Source organism: Trematomus bernacchii, unplaced genomic scaffold (assembly GCF_902827165.1).
Source record: "Trematomus bernacchii unplaced genomic scaffold, fTreBer1.1, whole genome shotgun sequence".
Taxonomy (NCBI): Eukaryota; Metazoa; Chordata; class Actinopteri; order Perciformes; family Nototheniidae; genus Trematomus; species Trematomus bernacchii.
The window spans coordinates 47,668-73,457 of NW_022987647.1; the positions used below are offsets into that span (position 1 = coordinate 47,668).

Sequence of the window (25,790 nt, forward strand, 5' to 3'; positions counted from 1 at the left end):
CAGAATATCAGTATGAGAAAAAACGACACCCTCTGTCCTTAGACCCTCACATCGTACAAGGAAAAACTTCCGGAGAAAAACCCACAGTTTAAAGGGAGAAAATGGGAGAAACCTCGGGGAGAGCAACAGAGGAGGGATCCCTCTCCCAGGGCGGACAGAAGTGCAATAGATGCTGTGTGTAAATCGAAGAGATAATACGTTTTACAGCGTAGGTAGGTAGACCGAATGTTAGGAAATGCATCTGTCTATAATAAGAAGATTAATCCACAAGGATGTCAACAACAATCCTGTGGGAGCCTTCAGGGAAGCAGCATGACGAGAGCCAGGCAGGACCGCAGAGACAGGCCCAGCCACGACCCGAAGTCCACGACTTAATCCAGAACTCAGGATAGAGGATCCAGGGCACAGGACCACAGCAAGAGGATCAGCCTCGACTCCGGATCCCGGCGTCGATATAGACACAAAAGAAGAAACATTTTGGCTGGGTTAATCGGAACATGAGAATACACAGACACAGACAGACAGAAGGAAGAACAAGCACTCCCTTAGGATAAGTTAAGGGGAAAGGGTAGCAAGTAAGAGAGTAAGAAACAGAGGTGGAGAGGCACACGTAGGGAACAAAGTCCCCACTGGAGCCTTAGTTGGAAATTAGTGAGAGATAGGGAGGTACGCTGTGTCTACGAATCGTAACACTCCCCGGCCTGCCTAAGCCACTCTGCAAACCTGTTTCCCTCTAATAAAACCTGGAGAGGTTAGAGAGGGAAAAGGTTTTGGATAAAGAGAGGATAGAAAGAATCGATTACAGGAATAGAGAGTATGAGAAGTAGAGAGAGACAAGATTTAGAAGAATGAGTAGTAGTAATAACCTTATTTTTCAATATACGATCCAAGTTTTTAGGATTTAAGTGAAAGAGCAAGGACCCAAATATAGGTGAAGATGCACAGCGTATCTACGTCAATGCAGTCTTATTTGATTATTATATCAGCTATAAGCTTTATCAAAAAGGAAGGTCATAAGCGTACTCTTAAAACGGAAAGGCTATCGGCCGCCCGAACACAAACCGGAAGCCGAATTCTACAAAAGTGGAGCTTGATAAGAGAAGGCTAGAAGGCCAGAGAGAAGAAATTAGTTTTAAGTGTCGATTTAAAAACCCCTAGGGTCTGGGCCGACCTCACATGGAGGGGCAAAGTATTCCAGAGCCTAGGGCCCGCTGCTACGAATGCTCGTGCCCTCGGGTTTTAAGCCTAGTCTTGGGCACTATCAACAGCAGCTGGTCAGCCGACCTTAAGGCTCTGGCTGGGGTGTAGCGCTGGAGGAGTTCGGCTATATAGGCCGGAGCCAGCCCATTTAGGGCTTTGAAAACAAATAAAAGGAGTTTAAAATCTATTCTGAACCGAACTGGAAGCCGTGCAATGAGGCAGAATGGGGTGATGTGGTCATGCTTTTTATGGCCAGTGAGAAGACGTGCAGCTGCGTTCTGAACTAGCTGCAGGCGTCTAATTGCAGCCTGGTCCATACCCACATACAGAGCATTGCAGTAATCCCAGTCTCGAGTTAACAAAGGCGTTAATAACCTTTTCTAGGTCTTTAAAACTAAAACGACTTGGTCTTAGCCACACAGTCGTATTTAAAAAAAGCAGGTATTGACTACGGTGCTGACCTGCTTATCGAATTTAAAAGCGCTATTGAAGGTCACTACAAGGTTCATGACAGAGGAGAGGATGTTTTTATTGAGGGAGCCCAGAATATCAACCGGGGAGACTGGAGGTTGGGGTCCAAAAAAGATGACCTCGGTCTTGCTCTCATTGAGCGTGAGGAAGTTTTGGCTCAGCCAGGATTTAATCTCTGTTAAGCAGTCCATCAGCTGCTGTAGTGAGTTGGCATTTTGATTGAGAGGCAGATAGATCTGTACATCATCAGCGTAACAATGGAAGGGGATATTATGTTTTGTGAGAATTGAACCTAGGGGCAGTATGTACAGTAGAAAAAGGATGGGGCCCAGAATCGAGCCTTGGGGAACCCCCCAGGTAAGAGGGGCTTTGGCAGAGGAGAAAGCACCTAGCTGCACTGAGAAGCTACGGTCTGTCAGGTAAGACCTGAACCATGCAAGGGCAGAGCCTGTGATGCCTGCGGACAATTCAAGCCGTGACAGCAGGATGCTATGGTCCACAGTGTCAAAGGCAGCTGTCAGGTCTAACAGCACCAAAACAGCTGGGCTACCTGAGTCGGCGGCTAGGAGCAGATCATTAAAAACTCTTAAAAGGGCTGTTTCAGTGCTGTGCATGGATTTGAAGCCAGACTGAAACTTTTCGTGGATTCCCTGCGTGGTTAAGAACGACTGCAGCTGGGCGTAGACTACTCGCTCCAGGGCTTTAGATAAAAAAGGTAGCTGGGAGATGGGCCTAAAATTTGCAAGAATGGAGGGATCAAGATTTTTCTTTTTGAGTAGTGGCTGCACCACGGCATGTTTGAAGGCAGCTGGGACACATCCTGAGCTAAGAGAGGTGTTTACAAGCAATAAAACACTCGCTCCAACTGATTCAAAAACATCTCTAAGAAAGCGAGAGGGAATGCTGTCTGAGATGCAGTTTGTCGGCCGCAAGTGCATGACTACATCCGAGAGAGAAGAGAGGGATACAGGCTCAAAGTGGTCGAGGACAGCAGGGCACAGAAAAGGAGCAGGATCTGGGGTAGCACTAGTGTGGGCTAGCCTCAGAGCAGATACTTTTTCAATCAAAAATGTAAGAAATGTATCACAGAGAGTAGTCGATGGCACAATTGGAGAAGCATCACAAGGATTAATGATCGAATTGAGGACATTAAAAAGAACTTGAGGTTTATGGCTGTTTTTGGAGATTAACAGAGAAATATGCTCTGTTTTGGCTGCTTTGACTGCCGTCTGGTAGTCGGAAAGGCAAGCACGAAGGATTTCTAAGGAGACATGGAGTTTATCTTTTTTTCCCATTTTCTCTTTGCACGCCTGCAAGCGCGTCTAAAGGCGCAAGTACAGTCATTAAGCCACGGCTCTGAGAGAACTTTGGTGCGTCTAAGCGTAAAAGGAGCAACAGAATCCAGTATTAGTGTGCATGTCGAATCAAACATGGAGATAAGCTCATCCGCACTAGAGTACAGTCACCTCTAATTTACAGATAGGAGAAGTATTAAAAGCATCTGAACAACTGTGAGGCAGTCAAGGGGTTAATTAAACGCAGACGATGCGTAGGGGCACGTAATTCGACTCCTGCGGAAGGGATCGAGGTTGTAAACAGAACGGTAAATGGTCTGAGATACGCGTTGCTGCACAGTTTCATCCACAGAGATAGACAATCCAAACGATAATACTAAATCTAAGGTGTGTCCTTTTTCGTGTGTTGGACCAGCCACGGACTGATAGAACGAAAGAGTCGAGGAGATTAAAAGTCCCTAACCAGAGGTGTAGACTCGCAAGCACACATGGAAATTAAAATCTCCGTACAAAGTCAAACACACGATCCATACTTTCACCCATGATCCCGGGACAGAAAGTCAGAAAAAGTCAGTATGCAATCCTTATTGCACTTTGGCGGACGATACATACCGACTGCGCAGAGTATAGGCGAGGCCGGGTGGTTCAGTTAAAAAAGCTTGACAACTCAAAAGCTAGCATAGCTAGGTGGGTGAAGCAATCGGCATTGGAGACTAGCTCTAAACACTGTTGCTATGCCCCCACCATGGCCGATGACACGGGGGGAGCTAAATAAAGTACAGTCGGGAGGAAGAAGTTCAGAAAACGGTACTACTCGCCAGCGTGGACCCAGGTCTCCGTCAGGAACATCAAAATCCAGATCACGAGAGGTGAAAGATGTCGTTTAAACAAGGAACGTCTTGTTTGCTATTGACCTAGCATTTAGCAAAGCCATGCAAAGTTTTTCTCCGGGCTGGCCGAAGGTGTAGTGCGTCTCAGCTGACGAAGATGTGCGTGTTGAACGCCAGCGCGGACCGGGAGCAGTCAGTCGGGCAGAAGAGCTGCCCAGCGGGCCCCAGCAAGACGACAGGCTCCGGAAAGACAGGGCAAATCACCGAACCCTCAGATGGCGTGCAGCGGGAGGAGGGCCATGACATCTGATACGTGGATAAGTCCCAGAAGAAGCCGTCAGGTATGCTTTTGATGGACACAGCGCAAACACCACGCTTTCCCTGTCGTCTAAAAGCGCTTTCGGTGAGGCAGGATGCAGGGCAACCTGCGCAGGTAGGTGGGAATATCTGACAAGTAGAGGGGGGGGGGGAGTCGATTTACGGTTGCGGATGTAGTTTGGGCAGCAGTATAAACTCCAGTGAGGGTCTGAGGTGGAGGAGAGCTTGGCGATCATAGACGAGCAGAGCAGAGACATTCTGACAAACATAAAACAAAAACAGGATAGCTAAGGGCAGAGAGCTGAGGGAAGCGCCATCTTGAAATCCACCCACAGAACAAGACTTTCACCTTGTGTAAAATAATACACAGCAACCTAATCAACACCTCCGTCTCGTCCACCACCCATCCTTATCTGGAACCTGCCACCCTTTTACAGCTTTCACCCAAATTAACCTCTCATAGTTGCCCAAGTCACCAGCATGAGTACCTCAACCTCCATCCTGGACCCATGCCCCTCCACCTTGTCAAGGCCTGCCTCCCCCCTGTCCCACTGGCCTCGTCAACTCAAAACCCACCTGGACTGCAATTACCTTCATGAACCTTTTCAATCACAAAAAAAAACCACTAGTGGCTTAAAGCTCACCTATTATGCTATATCTGAAAATATATTATAGGGCCATATCTATACAAAAACATGTCTCTGAAGTGTTTTGCTCAAAATACCAAACAGATCACCAATTGTAGGCATGCCTCATACCCCTCTATTTCAGCCCTGTTACTATAAGTGCTGATTCTGGGTCTTGCCCTTTAAGCAAACCGAGCTGCTGCTGGCCACGCCCCTTTGGAGCGTAAGCATGCAAGCAGTGAGCTCTGTGAAGAGAAGGCTGTCTACCAGCAGAAACTCAGCTAAACGCTGCCGTGATTAACACGCCATATTATGTTCCAAACCACATAAGCATTATTTCTGAAATAGTATGGAGCTCAAACTCTTCTCTCTTCGCTGGTTTACCACAAGGACAGATCTTTTATATCCAGCTTCTTACACATACTCTCTCCAGTACAGAGTGTTAGCAATGCTTGCTAATGTAAACACAGACCATATTACTTTCAAAACACGTCACACATTGTTTCTGATACAGCACATAGCTTGACATCTGTATTCAGTGTTTACAGCTCGAACAGTGCCATTATATGTATTATATACAGTGGGGGCTCTAGAAACATTTTACATGGGGTGGCAAAGAGGTCATGCCAGGGTATGGGAGAGGGAGGGCGGACAGTACGTGGTATTTTTATACTATATATAACCTATTTATTGTTAATCATGCCCTAACCCATGTGTGTTCTTAATGCACAAGAGAAACAGGTGTTCAGACAAACAAAACACAAAAACATAGTATAAAACAGCCGAAAATACTCATGATACCCTAGAATTCTGTTTAACTGTAAGTACTCTTTTCCTTTCCTCTTTCTGTTTGTCCTGATCAATTCAGATATGTCTTTCTTTGTTGTTGAATCACTCCAGCTACTCTGGCCTGCAAGAGTCTACTTGTGAAAGCACTGGTACAAATTATTGTATAACTTTACACGTTATGGCCATGTAGCTAAAAAGTAGCATATAATAAATACAAAATCAGAGAGTATTATCAACGTTTAGACCCAGTTTGACGGTAAAGGATGTATCCTGGTTTATTTTATCCGGCCTCATTACTGTGATGTGTGATAGTAACTTACGTGGATTTAATAGTACCGCATTGCGCTGTTTGTGTAGTATTTTGTAACGTAATGCCCCAAACAGCGACCGTTTGTTAAATGCTAAAGATTCAACAGGAGCGTTTTATTAACATTTTGTTTCAAGCTCTCGTCTTTAGTAAAACAAAAACTAGTCGAAGGGGAAATGCTCCCAGGGGAAACTGATCCACCTTCAGGTGCTGGGACCGCTCGGTCTCTCTGCAGCTGTGTGAGCCGCTGTATGTGTGAACGCCGCTCCGCAGTTTAATTCATTACATTACATTACATTGCATTTAGCTGACGCTTTTATCCAAAGCGACTTACAATAAGTGCATTCGACCAAGAAGATACAAACTTGAAGAAAACAGAATCATATAAGTACATCAGGTTTCATAGAGCCAAAACATTTCAAGTGCTACTCAACTGGCTTTAGATAAGCCAATCCTTTATTAGTATATAAGTGCTTGTTAGCAATTCTTTGTTAGTAATTCTATCGCTCGAAGTGGAGTCGAAAGAGATGTGTTTTCAGTCTGCCGCCGGAAGATGTGTAAGCTTTCTGCTGTCCTGATGTCAATGGGGAGCTCATTCCACCATTTTGGAGCTAGGATAGCAAACCGACGTGTTTTTGCTGATGGGAACTTGGGTCCCCCTCGCAGTGCGGGTGCAGCGAGCCGTTTGGCTGATGCAGAGCGGAGTGCACGTGCTGGGGTGATGTACAGTTTAACCATGTCCTGGATGTAGGAAGCATCCATTCACAGCATGCAGTGTGCAGTGTCTTGCAAAACGTGCCATGATATTAATTGCAAATTGGGTGCAAAGCTGGAAATGTGTTTAGAGTTTTGATGATTGTGCTCTGTGTGTCATTTGAGTTTTAGCTTTCTCTAACAGGACAAAATGAAGCACTGCACCCAAAACTATATCAAAACTTAACAAAAACCCAACTTTTGCACCAAATGGCACACACTTCATTTATAGTACCCAGACTCTTTGTCCAACCAACTACAAACTGTGGTGCTTTATCTAAAGCACACTGATTCTTTTATGGCGTTCTCTGGGAGAATTCTGCGTACACATTTTTTTCAAGTCTACTAAAATATGTGCAGAAACACAAATATACTGTTGTTATACTTAGTTTTTTTCCAAAACCAAATTGGTGATACATTCCTGCACAACACTAGTTACAGTTGTGTAAACACAAATGATGCCTCTGAGGAAGAAGGGGTTAGGCAGTAATATAATAATAATTAAAACAACTTGTTTGATGTGCACATAAGCAGGAGTTGAACTGTGGTTAGTTTAGACCCCATCTGATCTGAGTCTCTATGGCCATTCGCTGGCTCTGTACTATGGGACAATTGTTATGATGAAGTGTTCAGAGGACAGACAGTAAGTTAGACCTCAAACATTTGCAGTGATGGATCGGCACTAGCACAATAAGTCTGGTCTGAGGTTTCAGACCGCCTGTATTGGACCACATCCTTCTAACATAGTGTGAGCCATTGCTGAGTAAAGTGGCTGAATTGTTCTGTGTATTTTTCATCTAGAAACCCCTTGAAATTCACTGTGGAGGGAAAATCGCCGTTGTCCAGCTTTACCCAGAGGACAGACGAGGCCAGTCAACATCCTCAACATTAAGAGAGGAATTGTATCAGCACTCATGGTGCCTGTCATGAGGATGAAACAAAAAGCTTCATGGTTGGTATCTTCTCACCAACACACACTTCTCTAAAATTGTACCGGAAAAGGCTTGACTATTTCATTAGAGTCTGTAAATGAAGACATGCTATATTAATGTAGTGGTAAACTGTGTTGTAGCATCAGCATACAGGCCTATAGTAGGGGAGAGTGGGGTAAGTTGAGACAACTTGTACTTATGTTGTCCTCAAGGAAGAATTAACCCTTAGATGCATAAGTGGGTCTTTTTGGACCCGGTGATGTGGTTTTCTTGAAGTATCTTTGTAATTAAAAAATGTTATCATTTCATATTCCAGCTATTCCTCAAAAAACATGTTTTGGATATCATGCCATTCACAATTTATAATTTTAGACTTTTTTTTTACATTTAAAAAAAAACGTTTTGAACATATTGTCCCAAAGATCTCCGCATTCTGGAGACCCTCACAGTTATTCCAGTCCCTTTTGTGATTTTTTCTTAACCAAATGACAAAAATGGCATAAAAACACATATTATTCTAATACGGGTCCTTTTAGACCCACTTATGGAAGAGTGTAGGGTCCAGTCACTTGTGCATCTAAGGGTTAACAACAACCTTTATTTCAGGATGTCTTCTGTCAATCAAAATGAAAATAATGCATCTATCACAAGGGACCATGAAAATAATGTTTGAAAAAAAATTGTCTTGTGGCTTAACTTGCCCCCTCTAACAGGTAAATTAATCTGCCTCAAGGGGTAAATTGAACATCTTGGGGTAAATTGACTTTTTCAAGTTTAATCTTGAGCATAAGTAAAAAAACTTTACTGATTTAAACAGGCTAGTCATTGATAATTATTCATGCTATCAATTGTGGTTATTCTCTTTTCTGTCTAAAACTGTAGTTTTATTGAAGGCTGTAGCCTTTCCTAAAGATATTGCTTCAGGCCTACGGCAGGAAAGATGGTGGCATGCCTTAAAATTATTTAACCAATCCAGACTTAAAAGAATATAATTTATTCCATCAAGATATTGTATTTTTATCTTCACTAGACCACTTTAGCTGACCTACTGAATCATGTGATCTCTTGCTCACTCTCCCTGCATAACCCTTCTCTGTCTAGCTTATTCCTTCATGCTAATCTTTAGCTAAATTATTCACATGGGTTTACACCTTGCTAAATAACCAACATGTATGACACGTAGTTTGAGACCTGGATACATTTGCTTTGTCAGAACAGTAATTATACCATGTTGAACATATACTTCGACAAGCAGAACATGGTTTATTGTGAAAAAAATACATTTACCACTTCAGCATGTGCTTCTCTTTATCACAGCCAAATAGTAATGATGGGTGCTTCCTGAATTGAATTGAATCTGTGAGATAAAATATTTTACTTGCTGTTTTTTCTTTGTTTTTGTCAGAACACAGTGCATGGCCAATGCTTAACAGACTACCTTGTGCATGCGAGGAAGGATATTGCCACAGATGTGACACTGTCCAGAGATTTATCCCAGTGTGACCAGTTCTACAGCAGGGAACTAGTCAACAGCCCATTGGCGCTGCTGCAAAAACTGGTGAGATATTAGTACATGCCTCTATAGACTGTATGTTGTCTGATATACCATTGTTTTGTCAGGGATTGTATTGAGATGAGTTCTACAAATACAATCTGACTGTGTTAAGCCAGTTGAAAATCAGGAGGAGAGGGGAAGGCAGGCCAAAACAATTGTCAGGCAACCAGATGAAATTATGAAAGTGTTAATTTCTCCAAACAGTAATCTCTGCTAACCCATCAGTGGAAAGCAACCCTTACAAAATATGAAAACTGCTCCTCTAGATCATATATGACAGTCTGGTTTATTTTCTTTAAGTCCAGCTGTGGAAACAATCTTGATCACAGTGTGTTTTGGTTTGTTTCCATATAATTATTAGTGTTTTTTCCAGATTTTAATATGGTCGTTTGTCTTTTGTTTGTATTCAATATTTTCGATAATTTCTGTATTTCAATATGTTTGATTAAGCATTAGTTAGTTGTTTTGAATATTTTCTTTTCTTTCCCGCTCTATGAGCTCACTGAGGCAGGTTTACTCAACTATTACACTGCAGTTGAATTCAGATGGATACACTGGTATGGTATTTGGCATCTGCATCTGTGAAATAAATAGACAAAAAAATCCATCCATATGAAGTCCCATTGTATATAATGCTGTTTACATCATTGAAATACCTTCTTCTCTTGTTCCAAGTATTTGGACATTTTGGTGAAAATGTTATCGTGATTTGAAAGTATACATACACATTAACACAAAAAACATTATGGATTTTTATTTCAAGCATCGCCCCTTGTCCAAACTTATTACAAGCACTCAAGACTGCAACTACAAGTTTGAAAACAAGGGAAAGCACATCACGGCCGCCATATGTACAGAAAAACACATCTACCTGCCGTTTTCACATGAGTAAGTAATCTAGCGAGTGCAGATTGTGTGTGTATATATTGCACTGTTATGCATCACTTTCTAATCTGCGTTGCAGGGACAATGGAATATCTTCTGTGGTGACCCAGGATGTAATCTTTAAAAGCTCTAAAAGGATCAACAACAAAGTGTTTGGTTAGTAATAAGTTCGCCTGACACGTGTAGTTTTAGTTTACATTGCTTTGTGTGAAATACAAAATGAATGCATAATATGTTTTTTAACAGAGGTTAACCCTAGCCAGAGCAAGCCACTACACTTTGAAGATCCTGAGGATAAAGCTCCAGTCCAGACTAAGGACACTGTTCTGAGCTCCCTCCAGGACCTTGTCACTTTGGCAGGGACAGACCAGAGTAGGAAGAGGGCCAGCCTCTTCCATAAGTTTGTGTCCAGCCTGCGCGTCCTGAGGAATGAGACTCTGAGCCAGGCTCTCACTGAGATGTTGGATATGTCAGGCTGGCTTACCTGGCAGGCCCTGTTACAGTGTGGAACCACAGAGTGCAGCAGCGCCATGCTGCAGGCTATCAGGACAAATGATGGGTTGTCCCCAGGGGTGGATGCCCTGGTCTACGGGCTGAGTCTGCAGCCCCATCCTGATGCCACACGTGTCCGGGATATGCTCAGCATGGCTCAGTATAAACAGAGCAGAGCCATCATGTATGCTCTCGCCAACACAGTCAAGAAGTAAGAAAAAACATATTTTTCTCTGACTTAAAAACCCACACACTCCTTGTTATTAATATATTGCTTTGTGTTTATTTTTATATATTTAAAATGCATAATACCTTAAAATGTAAGGAATCAAAGCAGGGCATGAAACATATATTTATGTTGTATTTTGGCCACCTTTACCATTAGACCATTAGTGAGACACACTTTCATCATCTTCATCCACCCAGAGCATATTGTCTTTGTCTCTGGCCCACAGGTTTCACAAAGCAGATGTCTCTCCAGTGGTCAAAGATGTATCAAAGTTTTTTGAAACACTTTTAAATGATTGCTCCGGAGAAATCCTTGATGAAGACACTCTAGCTGACCACGAAGATATGTCCTTCCTTGTACTGAGGGTACTAATCATTAAAGCTTATTATTGACTACGACATAGTCAGATCTTGTCAGGTAATCTTAGGAGTGCAGTCTGATCCAGTCTGGTCCAATTTCTTTTTTTTCTAATCTGCAGGTTGTTGCTGTCATGGGTCAAGCCATGCAAGCTGCTAACCCCAGCCTGATTTCCTCCATTTTGCGTTGTGCTAAGAAAACAGACATTCCATTATCAAACCAAAAGGCAGCTATACAGGCCTTTAGGTTGATGGATATTAATGATGAGGTAAACTCCTTCACACTTCACACTTTTAACACATTGCTGTTGTAGTGTGATGATGACGACACTAATGTTGTGGGATTGAATTGACATTATAACAAATCGACATATGTACAGTATGGACTTGTCATTTGAATTTGACCACAGGTCAGAAACATTTTCATGGAGGTGTATGAGGACGCTCAGAGCCCTGTTGAAAAACGTGTAGCAGCCCTACCTCATGCTGATGAAGAGCCCAGACCATGCCCTGGTAACAAACATTTTGAACAATTTGGAGAATGTGAGGGATAAGCAGCTCAAGAGCTTTGTGGTCTCCCATCTGAAAAACATCCACAAATCCGGCGAGACACAAATGTATCAGTGAGTAACGGGCCAGCAATATTAGCTGCTTATTTATATCTTCTCGGCACATATTTACTTATGTGATAAAATAATAGAAATCATATCTAAATATAATACCTTTGTATGCTACCCACTTTGCACTAAACCACGGACAGACAAAGTAAAAGACTAACAGTGGTGAAAACATTCCAACAACTAGCAGCTAAAAACAAGTCTGTTTTATTGTTGCTTTATTTCTGCTAGACATCGGTGATTCATGATCACATGTTATACATAGCTAGTTCATAGAATGTACTTTTTTCTGCCCCTAAATGACAACAAAAAATATAATAACGCTTGTTTAAAGATAACCAAATTGTTTATGCATGTACAGTGGTTTAGCACACAAATGATGGGGAAAGGGAAACATCTTCTTACGACAACGTTCTTGATTCTCCCTACTAAAGATCCAGGAAGGACATTGAGTTGGTCCTGGCAGACACAAACACACTAGTTGATGGCATGTCAAGCCACTACAAAATAGACTCTGCCTTGGGCTCAATTCAGAGCAACATCATCTTCAATGCCACAGACACCTTACCTAAGGAGGTGATGCTGGAGACCACTTTAAAGGTTTTTGACTACAATTATGACATATTTGAGGTACGTTTTAATTAGCATTTGATAAATGTGGTAAAAAATAAATAAAGATAGTTTCTTTGATAGATGTTTAAGCATTCCAAATGTAACCCTTCAAGGTTGGTGTTGAGGGAACAGGATTTGAACCAACGATTGATGCTCTCTTTGGAGAGCAAGGCTTCTTCCCTGACTCCATTTCCAAAGTTATGTACTGGGCAGGTGACAAAGCCAACATTCTGAGAGAGGTTTTGGAGAAAGTTTTTCCAGAAAAAGACAGAACTAAGAGACAGGTGAAAACATTTTTGGACTCATACATTTTGTTTTTGTGTACACTACATCTCCTTTTCAAAACCCTGCCTCATCAGCTATAATGTTCTTGGTACCCTTTATTGCTGTAGACGCATATCCAGAAACTAAACTTACACTGATAATATCCCTCCAGGTCCCAGAGAATCTTCTGAAATATATCGCAAACAGTGCCCAGAAGCTCATGGATGATGTGCATGTCTCACCAGCCCCTGAAACCATTGCTTATCTTCGTCTCCTGGGAGCTGAGATAGGATACATGAAGACCAATGACATGAGAAATATGGCTCAGACTCTGTCCATGTACTACCATGTTTTCATGAGGGAGCTACCTGTCAAGGTCAGATGTGTTGATTTCTAACATTTATTTTGCAAGAGAACTAAACTCAAAAACATTTGCATTTTTACATCGACAAAACAGGGTGATTATTGACAATACTCGGGGCAGGGCTGAATTATCGGAAGTAATTTCAAAATAAAAGCCCACGCTTAGTCAAGTTTATAGATATTTTGGGAATAACTGGAGAGGAAGTGTATAGAAGCTAAAGAAACAGGCTTTTATCTCCTCCTAGAGCCTATATTGGTAAGATTACTTTAATAGAACTGGATACCATGTAAGGAGAGATGGAACAAGGAAATGTGGAGAGGTGAGACGTCCTTCCTTTCTCTGAAGCATCACGTAAAGCGAGTGTTTCTGATCACAGCTGATCTCCTGTCAGACGCTTTAGCAGCTGTACAGACTTTTCACAGTTTTTGAGTCTGTTCACATGTCCACTATGCTTATGGGCCTACTAATAAATGCACACAGTTGGCTATGCTAGACCATAGATGCACGAGTGGGTAAGAAATGACCCTGTGAGGTTGTTTTTAAAAATATCTTCATAATTAATTTTCTTTATCATTCAATATTCCAGCTATTCATAAAAAAAATGTTGTTGATATACCATTTCCATTTTTAACCTGTTAACCCCTGAGCCTGTTTTTCAGGTCTCAGGCTCGAAAATGACATTCCCAGAACAAATGACCATATCTTCCCTTCTATAATGGTTAAATTAATAATCTTTTTTCTCAAAGTAATGATAAACCTGTGAGTTGGATGTAGAAAAGTCAGAATCAATATAGATGTTTTTTATTTTAAAGAAAATTCAGATTGAACATAGTAAAAAAATGTAAATTATAGTGTCCGTCCAAAAATTATTTTTTACTTATAGTGAAAACTACCCTTGGATGATGGGTTAGTAGACTAAAAGCTTTAGGAATCCAAAGTACAACATATAATAAGTACCCTGTATCAAGATTGATGCAAAACAAGTGACATTTGACCTTTTTAGAGAGATTTAGCAAAAAACAACCACTTCTGGGGTCATTTGGGTGGATTTTCCATATCTCTGGCCCCCCTTTGTCGATTTTGATGGTTGACACCTCTTTCTGACCGTTAGAGCCAATAGAATTGAAGGGGGATTCCCCCACACACACACATTGTAATAAAAAAAAGTGGGGGCTTCGCGCATGCAGCTTTGCATCAGAGCGAACCTATACTCTAGCTCTGACATCTGGAAACGGAAAAGCCGTTTTATTGCTTATGGATTATCAGAAATCATTTCAAAGGGACACAGACACATTGGATTAACCTATGGATTAACTTCAGCAGCGTTTTTATCGTATTAATGCCATTGAAGACCACTTTTGACCAAACTACGACACAGGTAAGCCATGTTAGCGTTTTTAGCTACCTAGCGCCACATGTTTTGATGTCTGTTTTTGTTTATAAAGTCGCGAGTTCGTATCATTGAGTGATAACGTATCTACCCATCGATTCTGTGTCAGCTCACGATGTGAATCGATGTGTTGGATGTGCAGAAAAGATAAATAATAAGGTTATGTGAGTGATTTTCGGTGCAGTAATCTGTTAGCATTTTTTGCTCGTTGCTAATTCAGAGGCTCAGCGTTAGCATTGTGGGTTTTATTTTGAAAAAAAAAAAAAAAAGATCAGTTAGATGAGTTTCTTCCCGTTACATGGATATAAAAAATTCATAGTTTATTAAATGAACATGCCCTCAGACACTGTTTCCTGCAAGATGTTGCAGGAGGGCCCCGGTACCGGGGTCTCTCGGGCTAAACAGGTTAACAAAGGTAAGACGTAATTATTGTTATGGTTTTGAAACCGGATGTTGTTTTCTTTCTCTTTTCTGGCCAGTGGCTGCGCCAGAGTATTTTTGTTGGGTAACCTATGGTAGGGCTAACCCATACAGTGGTGGGGCTCAAGTCAGTATTTGCAATGTAATTACATATTTCCCCCCTTGACAGTGAAACGCCACGCGTGAGGTTTAGATTATTTCCCTGTCTCAATCAAAATGGAACTGTGTGAAATAAAACGGCACATTTGTCTTGTAGTAAATAAAAAGGGATCACTGTGAACGTGACGTATAATAGTACACGTTGAAGATCCAATGGGGATACTGAATGGCGGTTCCGATTGATCTCAATCAGTAATGCATGACGCAGACCCAATTTTTCATTGCGCTGATTGGCTGTAGGTCTATTCAAATTGCATTCGGAGGCATTTTGATCTGACCGCGGCAGCGCTGATATTATAACGCCAGAGAATTTCCACACCTTTAGTGTATAAAACTCCCCCACTACTTAAACTATTCCCTCTTCTAGCATAACCCCGAATGGTCTCAACCATATTGCATCAGTAACATGCACTTGTTGTTACAGCAGGATCAGTTTGTGTGTTGTGGACACGACCCGTATATTTCGCAAGCCGTGTTCTCAACATTTAGCATTTTGCTTATTATTTAATTTAATTTGCTTACTTTAACATCATTTTTCATGGTGGGGCTGAGGTGGGGCTAAGCCATTTCTTGGTATGGCTGTAGCCTACCCCAGCCATACCCTGGCGCCGCCACTGTTTCTGTCTGATAGCTCCGCGAATTCTGCTCATACAGTGATGACATTACATGTATGGAATCTGTGGAATCTCAGCTTGCTAGTCGATATCTTGTTTGTGCAGTTACGATAAGTAATAAGGGCATTTCTACAGTGAGTTCTGTGCAAAAGTGCGTTAGCATTAGATAGCATTTTTTCGCTCAGGGCTAATTCAGAGGCTTGGTATTACTCTTGTGTTTCTTTTAGCTAAAGATGGTTCATATTGTCAGTTAGCGGAGTTTCTTCTCGTTAATTGGGTATGGAACAGTAATAGTTTCATAAATGTTAAGAAGCCCTGAGACACAGTCTCGAAAAAAAACTTTCACGAGCGCCGATCGGGGTGGCCCTCGTGCTTAAGAGGTTAACATTTAACCTATCATACCCACTTAACGGTAAGAATCTCAGCTAACAGATGATATTAACCATTTTTACCTAAACAAAACACAAGTCTAACACCAAGCGTCTAAATCAGCACTTAGCGAAATGGGCTAACGCGGGCTAATGCTACTTTAGCACATAACTGGCAAAATGCTATCTGCACAAACGACATATCATATGAAAGCTGTGATTCCACAGATCGCATATGTATAAGTCTCATCACTGTACGACCAAAACTCACTGAACTAGTTGCCAGGAAAGAGCAAGAAAACAACTTCCGGTTTCAATAAACAATAAACAATAAATATGTCTTACCTTTGCTGTTTTGCGATCAAAAGTTGTGTTCAATGTCATAAAAACGCTGCTGAAGGTTAATCCAATGTCTCTGTGTCACTTTGAAATGATTACTGATAATCCATCATTACATTTATGGCAATATACGGCTTATAATGGTTAGCATGTGTGTGCGTCATTCTAACTGACCAATGGTAATGTTTACATAGATGTATGCCCCTCGATCCTATTGGCTCTAACTGTTACAAAGAGGTGTCAATCACCCAATTTGACCAATGGGTTCCAGAGATACAGCCCTGCGTAATGCATGCGCAATGCATAGGTCTGACTGCCAGTTGGCGCAGCATTACGCATGTGGCCAAAAAGGGCAAAGAGGTCAGGCTGAACTTTCCAAAAAGGTCAAAAACAATTGTATTTGGATGGAATTAATACCTATAGTGATATTTCAATGAAATAAAATGAGTTTTACAGTGTGGTACCTGAGAAAGGTCAAATGGCACTGATGGTAACCAAATGTACCCAAAGGTGAGTCTGCCTGGGCCTACCTGTGCCAAAATATTCTTAAAAAATTAAAGTTTCACTAAATTAAAATCTATCTTGACACAGGGTACTTATGATATGTTGTGGTTTAGAAGTGACGATATAGTCATTCATTCTGGGCATGTCATTTTTGAGCCTGAGGCCTGAAAAATAGGCTCAGGGCTTAACAGGTTAACACTTTTAACACTTTTTAAAAGCTGCTCGTTGTGTTTGGTTTTGAGACTGGCTTTGTTCCTCGTGTGCATTAAGAACACTTGTGTTTGTTGATATAACACATATATCCCCATATCGTCCATCCTCCAATGCCACCCTACCAAGACCTCTTGCCACCCCTTGTCAAATGTAAATTGTTCTAGATCAGTCACTGCAGGGGAAAAATTATCTCTCCTCTGCTCTGAGTGTCAACATGAAAAGTGAGCGTGCAGTCTCTGTTCATCTTAATCCTTTATTCCTTTATAAAGCAACAACTAATGCATTAACTATACAATGCAATTAAATGAATGGAAATGCTAATACAAATACATTTATTATTATCAAAAAAATAAAAACAGCAAAACATTGGTATTGGAAAAATGTTACTTTAAACATCGGCTAAGACATTTGACATAAATGCTAATTCATACATGCACTTTTTTCCAACAGGCCTTTTTTGCGTTGACATCTAGCACTGAAAATGAAATCTTTGCGCACTACATCTTCATGGAGAATGCCTTCTCTTTATCTACTGCCTCTGGTTTCCCTTTGAAGTTCTCCATGGCTGGTGTGATTGCACCTGGGGCAAAGGGAGGCTTCACTCACTCACCTGCTAAAACAATGGTAAGTGTATTTGTAAAATGAAGGTACGTCCCCTTTGAATTTATATTAAAAGCTTTTCTGTTGTTTACCTCTTCTTGCAGACTGACTTGTCCTTCATGCCTTCAGTTGGGCTAGAATTCATCACCCAGATGGGTGTGCACATTCCAGACTATCTAGAGGCGGGGCTAGAGATGCATAGTCAATTGTACTCTGAGAGTTCCCTCAATGCTAAGGTCACCCTGAGCAGGAACCAGATGAGATTGTCTATCCCTGCTCCTAAGTCAAACACGCAGTTGTTCAGCATTAGGTTGGTGGCACCTTTGCCAAATAAAACAAAACACTTTCAGTGTTTCCTAGTGTCATGTTGACCTGTTTCTTCACTTCTCTATCTTTATGGAATACAGCAATGAGATGCTGTCAGTGTCCTGTGGTCAAACAGAAAAAGTGCCATTGTTGATGGAGGACAGGATTGACTCAACTGACTGCCAACCCCTTTTAAGAGGTCTAAATATCTGCACAATAGTGCGTTACTCCAATGCTACTTCAATCGACCAGGCCTCATATTACCCTCTGAATGGAGAAAGCAGGTAAGAAATCAGATGTAATACCCATTGCTCTTTTTGATTTGAGTTCTTTATTTGTTTGTTTCTATTTGTGCAGCTAATATATGAATAGTTATTGTTTTTGATGGATATTTTAATAACCCTAATGCAGTTCTCTATGATTTAATTTTTCCAGGTAATTAAGACTTGACCAAAGAGCAGAGACAATACAATACAATACAGCTTTATTTATAGAGCACTTTAAACCTCCAGACCAAAGTGCTTTACAGTCAAATAAACAAAACAAAACATACAACAAATAACACAGCACAGCTCACACACCATAAAACAAGTACAAGTAAAAACAATAGACAATTTAAAAGCAATAAAAGCAACACTCTAAAAGATGTTAATACGCTAAGGAGAAGAGGTGGGTTTTAAGAAGCGATTTAAAAGCAGAGCAGTGTGGAGACCTGTCTGATATGCATGGGAAGATCGTTCCACAGTGACAAAAGAAATGTGTTATTTTTTCAGGTTTGCAGTTGAAATCCAGCCGACAGGGGAAGTCTCAGAGTACACTGCCACCATCATTGATGAAACGCTCAGAGAGGGTAAAAAGGGTCGTCATAAGGTAGACTCTCTGAAGCTAACGCTGAAGGCAGAAGGTACTGCTATAAGAAATATTGTTTTTCCATTGCACAATTTTACACCCCAGACTTAACATTCACGTTCAGCGACAATACAGGAAGTAGTGTTTTGAAAAGGTAGAAGTAAGGGTTGTTGAGATTATTCTGTTTGATGGTCATGCAATATGTCTTACTTTCATGCAAGACTTTCTGTCTTATACCAGAGCAGTGCTGGCAAGCCCCAGAATCAGAAAATTATACTTATGTAATAACTACACTCTCCTGCTTTTGCTCTGCTTCCAATGCAGCTATTTTATAGTGTCGATTTTATTCGAACAGATTTCCCTGTGTTATTTCCGGGTGAAAAGTCTTCTCTCGGTCCAAGGGCAAGATTGCTTACTTAAGTAAAACTGTCTAGCTAGCACGTATCCTATTTCATGTTCTGACTCTTATTTAATCTTTCTTTTGTGACATTTGGATTTGACATGCTTGGCGCAGACAAATGAGGTATGCACATGTTCAAGAATATTGCCCCAAAGGTCCTCTCACAGAGTTTAGAGAGGTTGAAGATAGGGTTTGGATTTGACTGTAAGTATATGAGATAATGCCTTTCATCAGGGGAACCTGAGTGAGAAAAGCGTTCAGAGGCGTGTCAGGAAACTGGGCATATCTATTGCGTACCAAACTATTGCAAATTTGCCGGTAACTAAATAAATTATGCTTTGGGAAGAGAGAACAATTCTGGGAGCTGTTTTAAAGATGCAAGATTATTATCAACAAACAAATATTTAAATTGTTTAATACCAAGGTTGGAACATAAAGACAATGCACAGTCTCATATGGAGAGGGGAAGCATGATTAGCAAATAAGATAAGATAATATAAGATAAGATGGACCTTCATTGATCCCTGTGGGGAAATGCAGGTGTCATACTGTAGCAGCAACAGAATGTTTCAGACAGAAACACAGATAGTACACATGGGATAATAAGAATACAATTAAAATAATACAAAATAAGATAAAATAGGAATAAACATGTATTAATAGTATGAATAGAAATACCAAAAATGACACGAGTTAAACTCTGAATGGGGCAGGGGTCTGCAACCTTTTTGACTAAAAGAGCCATTTTGCCCCCTTTTCCACACATTCTTTTTGTCTATAGCTGGATAGCTTTTAAAGTTGTATATATTGTTATATCATAGACAAAAACTACAGTTTTTTTGCATTTATTATTTATTACATTATAGAAAACTGTTTACTCACAATTAGATGTGTTGAGCTTTTTAGGTCCAATGATGATTATTTCAGATTTATCGCAGTTGAGTTTGAGGAAGTTGAGTTGGAGCCAGGAATAGGGAGCTATTAGGTTGAGAGGTAGAATTCCCCACCTGTCAACATCTTTTTTTATCTCGTTTATTAGTTTCACATAATTTGCCTCAAATAGCTTTGATGTGACAGGAGTAATATTAATGCCCAAGTATTTAAATCCGTTAGTGGACCATTTAAAATTAACCTTACCATCCAGCTCTGCTGGACGGTCCACCAGAGATCATCTACCGATTTTGTTTCATTAGTCAAATAACCTGACATTTCTCCATATTCATTAAGATCGTTCAACAGAGCTGGAATAGACGAGGATGGCTCACTTATATATGTTAAAGGTCCAATGTCATGCTTTTCCGGTTATTACCCATCCCCTTGTGTGTTGTAGCTTTTTCTGCATGTAAACAGTCTGCAAAGTCACAAACCCTCAAAGTACACCCTGTCGTGAGTAAAACTCTAACACAGAAAAGACCTGTCTATGCTGCCCCAGAACGCCTCGTTGGAGATTATTCTTTTTCAATGTTTTTCTTCCGGGAACCAAGTGACGTAACGACGACCCAATGGACCAGCCTCGCAGCGGCGAAACTGTGGCGCGCTTACGGAGCTTACACACGGCGGCGTGCGTTGAAGCTTGCCGGCGGGCATGTCTGAAGCTAGACCAACAACCAATCACCTGAATCTCCCGCTCAGGACACACAAGCAGCGGTTCGATTGGCTGACGCTTCCGTCGAAGCTTCAAAAGTAGAACATTGCTCTACTTTTGAATCCACAATGCAGTTCGGCAAAGCGTGACGTCACCCCATTCAAAGTGAATGGGCAGAAGCGTTGAAGCTTCAACGCACACCGCTGTGTGTAAGCTCCGTTACACTGTAGGTGCGCCGCGTTTGGGGGTGCGGGTGCTAGTGGAGCCTCGCAGATGGCTGCAGCACCCCCATTTCCCGCGTCCATGGTGCTCAGGCTGAGTTTCGCGATGTCTCGCTGTCTCGCAGACCCCACGCAGCAACCAGGAAACGACACCAGTAATACAGCGGTACCACTTTACAATAAGACTACCCTTATAAAGGGTTTACGAATTGTTTGTAATTTATTTATTAACTAGGTTGTGAACACTTAATAAATCATTAATAAGATTGTATAAGACATGAGATAAACAGGGCAACTGTGACCGGTTGCTTGCCAAATAATGAGCCCACATTTATCTGTACTGCTAAGCCTTATATTGGCTACCTAGCTTACCTCGTCTTCTTCATCAGCCAGCATCCTTGGTATCTGTTGCTTACTGAGTTGATTCTCCCCCCTTCCATCTTGATGTTTCTTGGCATCTCTTATGACCATTTATTAATGAGTTACTGCCATTTATAATTGGTAAAAGGGAGCCTTATTGTAAAGTGTGAAACACATCACCATTTATTGATGAGTCACTAACATTTATAACTACTGAAAGGGTGCGTTGTTTTTAAGTTTAATACACATGTCCATTTATGAATGAGTTATAACATTCACGCTTACCTAATACACATTTTTCACATGAAATGCAAAGTAAGATGCAACAGAGCCAAGGAAAACATTTTATTCACACATGAAGAAAATTAGGACTCAAAGTAATGACTGTTTATGACTGATACACATATTTAAACATAAAAGCTTTTCTCAGACATAAATTAAAGACTTGGTAAGACATAATGGTACTCAGACTGGAAAGGCTTTGTGTATATTCTTGAACAAGCGTCCAAGCAGTCCATCAGGGTGAGCAGAGCCAAGCCAAGATGACCATTCAAGAACCTTGAGGTGTTCCTCCAACAAACTCTCTGTACGGTTTCCTCTCAGTCTACGGACATGTCCTTTGACGGTCGACCAAGCTCTTTCTATGTGTTGGATATGACTGCCGTCTGAGGGTTCACAAACCACCTGCTGTGGTTTATGGTGTAGTGGTTGTACCCCATGTTACTCAGCACTCTCCTGTATGCCCTCCACTCATCACTAATAATGCTACTTCCTGACTTAACATGCCGTCTAATCAGAGGGACAAGGTGGCATCTTGATCCTTTCTCCACTAGTTTCAACACTAGTCTCCGCTTTTGTCTTTAACTCCCATCATTCCGAAGACCCATTTCTTCCTTCTCCAGGTATGTCCAAAGCGTCCACGTGCATGCTAACAAAAAATAAATCATAACATCATCTTAGTTAACAACAAAATGCACACAAGTTACAGTTAAAATTGTTGCACATCATGTTTCAAAATGCCATACTTGTTTATTAGGTGCATTGTATAACATAAGTTAAGGATAATTATACAGTAATGGTCCATATTGATTTATTTTGTAATTCTCTTGTACAAGAGAATCTCTAACTGCCGAACATAGGAATACTCAAATAAAATAGTTTACTTTATCATTTTATTTGGTATTACCAATGCTTACTATTTATTTGATACCAATTTGGTAATACAATTAATAAAAAGAACAAGGTTTGGGTTCGTTCTTCAGATATGACTGTGACGTTAACGTGTAGCTCAATAATGAACTCCAGCTCAACCAACCATATTGTAATATCTAAGTAATCATCTTGAAATATGACATTAATATTTGTAATATACACACATCTTATTGTGAGGTTAATTTCACATACACTACGCCAGGGCTTCTCAAACTCCGGACCAAGGTCCGGATCCGGACCGAACTACAAATCAATCCGGACCGAACCCTGTGTCCCATCATAAAAAATCAAAAAATAATAAAAAAAATAATAATTCTGATTCTGATAAATTAATGTACATCATCATGTATGCGCGTCTTGTGTCTGACGCGTTGTGAGAATGAATGTGCATATATATTTACTTGTGTGCGCGAGCGTGACACGCATAGCAGACCGCAAGTTAACCGCAAGTTTACCTTGACTTTCTAATGCTTCTAATGCCTTTTTTGCCGAGGTTCAAGGCATTGACTACAGACAAACAGTGCCATTTCTCCCACTAGTTCAAGCCACCATACTGTATGTATGTATTGAATGTGTGTGTGTGTCAGTGGCGTCGCCTGGCCTGGGCATCCGGGGCTTTCCCGTGTTCAGTGAATGCAACAGAGGCATGACACCAGACCAATCAGAGAGTTGCATGGAAATAAACGCGTGCTTGTGTCATTCAAGCTCGGCTCTGTGTGTGTGTGTGGCAATAGCGCATTTAGTGTAATAGAGAGAGAGAGAGAGGGGGAGGGAGGGACCGGTGCCAGCATGGACCGTGTTGTTAGCATCTGGTTAGCTAGCTGCACTAACGGACATAAGGAGCTGTTTGTTCCACAAGAAGCTGGAGGAGAGTCCTCTCCTGTCAGACTGAGACTCAGGTGAGCTAAAGGACTCTCTGAGTGTTTAGATACATAACTTTAGTCTAAGTTATCTCAGTGGGTCTCAAACGGTTTGGTCACAAATTATTCAAAAGATTATTTCCGCGGCACACCTTCATATGATCATTATAGTTATAAAAAAAAAAGAGAATAAAGGAAAAACAGTTATGAAATACTATATGGCAGTAAAACAATAGAGTTTAAAAGGGGGAGTGATTAGTAAAATATCCATAAAGAAAAAAGTACATCTGTATACAGTTCTGCTTCATATGGGTGTTGAGAGAGGTATCCATAGATCTCTTCATTTTGCTCTCAAAGTGCACCAGATTGATGCATATAACTTCAATATTTAAAAATAAATCTTCCCGGGGGAGCATCCCCCCGGGCCCCCCTAGAGGAGGTGAGCCCCCCACTCATAAAAGATACCACTTTACCCCTGCCTATATGCCGTGAGCTGATTATCGAGCCTTCATTGTAACAGTCGCGGGTGTACTGTGTGTGTGCGTGAGTGTTGCAGTGAAAAATGCCACTGTAGTGCCGCCGCCACTGTGGGCTAAGCCCCGAATGTTTTCAGGTCCAGGCGACGCCCCTGGTGTGTGTGTATACAGGGGCGCCGTTTACCGACAGGCAAGGCAGGCAAGGCAGGCAAGTGCTTGGACCAGAAGGGGGCCCCCAAAGAAGGTAGATTAAGAAGGTCCACAGCAACGACAACATGAAACACCCTTTAATTTACTGCAATGACATGTCGGGAAACCCCCTCAAGGGGGCCCCATGCATAGAGCGCCAAGAAACTGCTTCTTAATTTCAGTTACGTTTCTCCGCTCGGGGGGGGGGGGGGGGGGGGGGGGGGGGGACTTTACTGGCATTGATCCGGACCAGTGACCTTGTATAAAGTTCACAACTGGACCTTTAATAAAAAAGTTTGAGTACCCCTGCACTACGCCGCTCTTCAACACTACTTTGACGTTAGCTTGTCTACATAATCGATCATAGCAAATTTAAATGAAGCTTATCAATGTTACCTACCTAATAAAATATCTCTCTAACTTACAAGGATGACCTTATTTTACCAACCTCAAACAGAAGCCTACAGTATTATCCCACTTAATGCTTAACACACGCTTAACACTTCTCTATTACGTTTTAACTTGGAGGCTACGATTAGCATCGTTAGCACAGATGTAGCTACACTCGCTTACTATATGCTAACCCAAGCCTTAACATTCATTAACGTTAGCTGACTAAAAACATAAGCAACACATAAATAAAGTACTCGAATTTCACTCACCGTAAAACTGCATTCATGCACCGTCTGTTTTAAACGCGGAGCGAGACACAATAGTGCGATGTAAGCATGAAGAATAGTCCACAAGGCAACAGCACAACAAACACGGCAGAGTTCAAGTTATGTTCCCCGGATGAGTTGAGCAGGCAGAGCCCCTGTAGCATCCCGGAGCTGCTAGCAGAGCAGAAAGCTAACAGCAGCAGTCACTGGACAGACCTGTCAATCAATGTGACCACGCCCTAATTTATGCATAACTTTAAGGCTTAATATAACTTAAGCTAATTATAAATGGTAGTAACTCATTAATAAATTATTTGTTTAACACTTTACAATAAAAATTATAAATGGTTGTAACTCATTGGGAATGTGTTTTACACTTTACAAGGCTCCCTTTTGTCAGTTATAAATGTTAGTAACTCTTAAATAAATGGTCATAAAGAGATGCCAAGAAACATCAAGATGGAAGGGGGGGAATCAACTCAGTGAACAACAGATACCAAGGATGCTGGCTGATGAAGAAGACGAAGTAAGCTAGGAAGCCAATATAAGGCTTAGTCATCTTGCCAAATAGTGAGCCTGTGTTGATGTATGAAAACTATGTTAGAACTGGTTTGTAAATGGTTCTTAATGATTAATAAAGTGTTTACAACCTAAGTAATAACCTAATAATAAACCCTTTATGAATCCTTTATAAGGGTAGTCTTATTGTAAAGTGGTACCAACAGGCCTATATTCCTCACATGAAGTTGGTTCTTTGCCCTCCTTATGTAGGACAGATATGATGGCTTCAAACCAGGTTTTCGGTGGATCACCAGAGCATAATTAAAAACTTTAAATAATATTGATGTAATCTCTTCATTTAGACATTTATCAAATTCACCTGGAAACCTGTCTGTACTGGGGGATTTGTTATTTTTGAGGGTTTTTATAGTTTCAGATATTTCCTGCACTGAAATTAGTTGTATCATTTTAGATGCCTCATCCTTTGATAATTATGGCAAATGTAATTGTTGTTGAGGTCTACTAGAATAGATTTATATTGTTCAATGTTCCAAAATCACATTGGTTTTCTCATACAGCAGGTCTGTATAGTATGTGTATTCACTCTCTGTCCTACACGCCTTGTTGGAGCTCCTGCCCCCCCCCCCTCCCTATGAGCACACTGTGCTCT

General features: G+C 41.1%; 1 protein-coding gene across 1 annotated transcript in view; it reads left to right on the forward strand.

The window, feature by feature from the left end:
- Positions 1 to 25,790, forward strand: part of apoba (apolipoprotein Ba) — a 62,662-nt gene that overhangs the window by 4,076 nt on the left and 32,796 nt on the right. Inside the window, 17 exon segments of the mRNA XM_034134133.1 lie at positions 7,391 to 7,457; positions 7,459 to 7,545; positions 8,927 to 9,079; positions 9,840 to 9,964; positions 10,041 to 10,117; positions 10,208 to 10,664; positions 10,909 to 11,047; positions 11,161 to 11,307; positions 11,449 to 11,514; positions 11,516 to 11,661; positions 12,090 to 12,285; positions 12,381 to 12,551; positions 12,704 to 12,907; positions 17,353 to 17,526; positions 17,607 to 17,812; positions 17,910 to 18,092; positions 18,582 to 18,712. Coding sequence (XP_033990024.1) covers positions 7,391 to 7,457; positions 7,459 to 7,545; positions 8,927 to 9,079; positions 9,840 to 9,964; positions 10,041 to 10,117; positions 10,208 to 10,664; positions 10,909 to 11,047; positions 11,161 to 11,307; positions 11,449 to 11,514; positions 11,516 to 11,661; positions 12,090 to 12,285; positions 12,381 to 12,551; positions 12,704 to 12,907; positions 17,353 to 17,526; positions 17,607 to 17,812; positions 17,910 to 18,092; positions 18,582 to 18,712 — 2,729 coding nt within the window.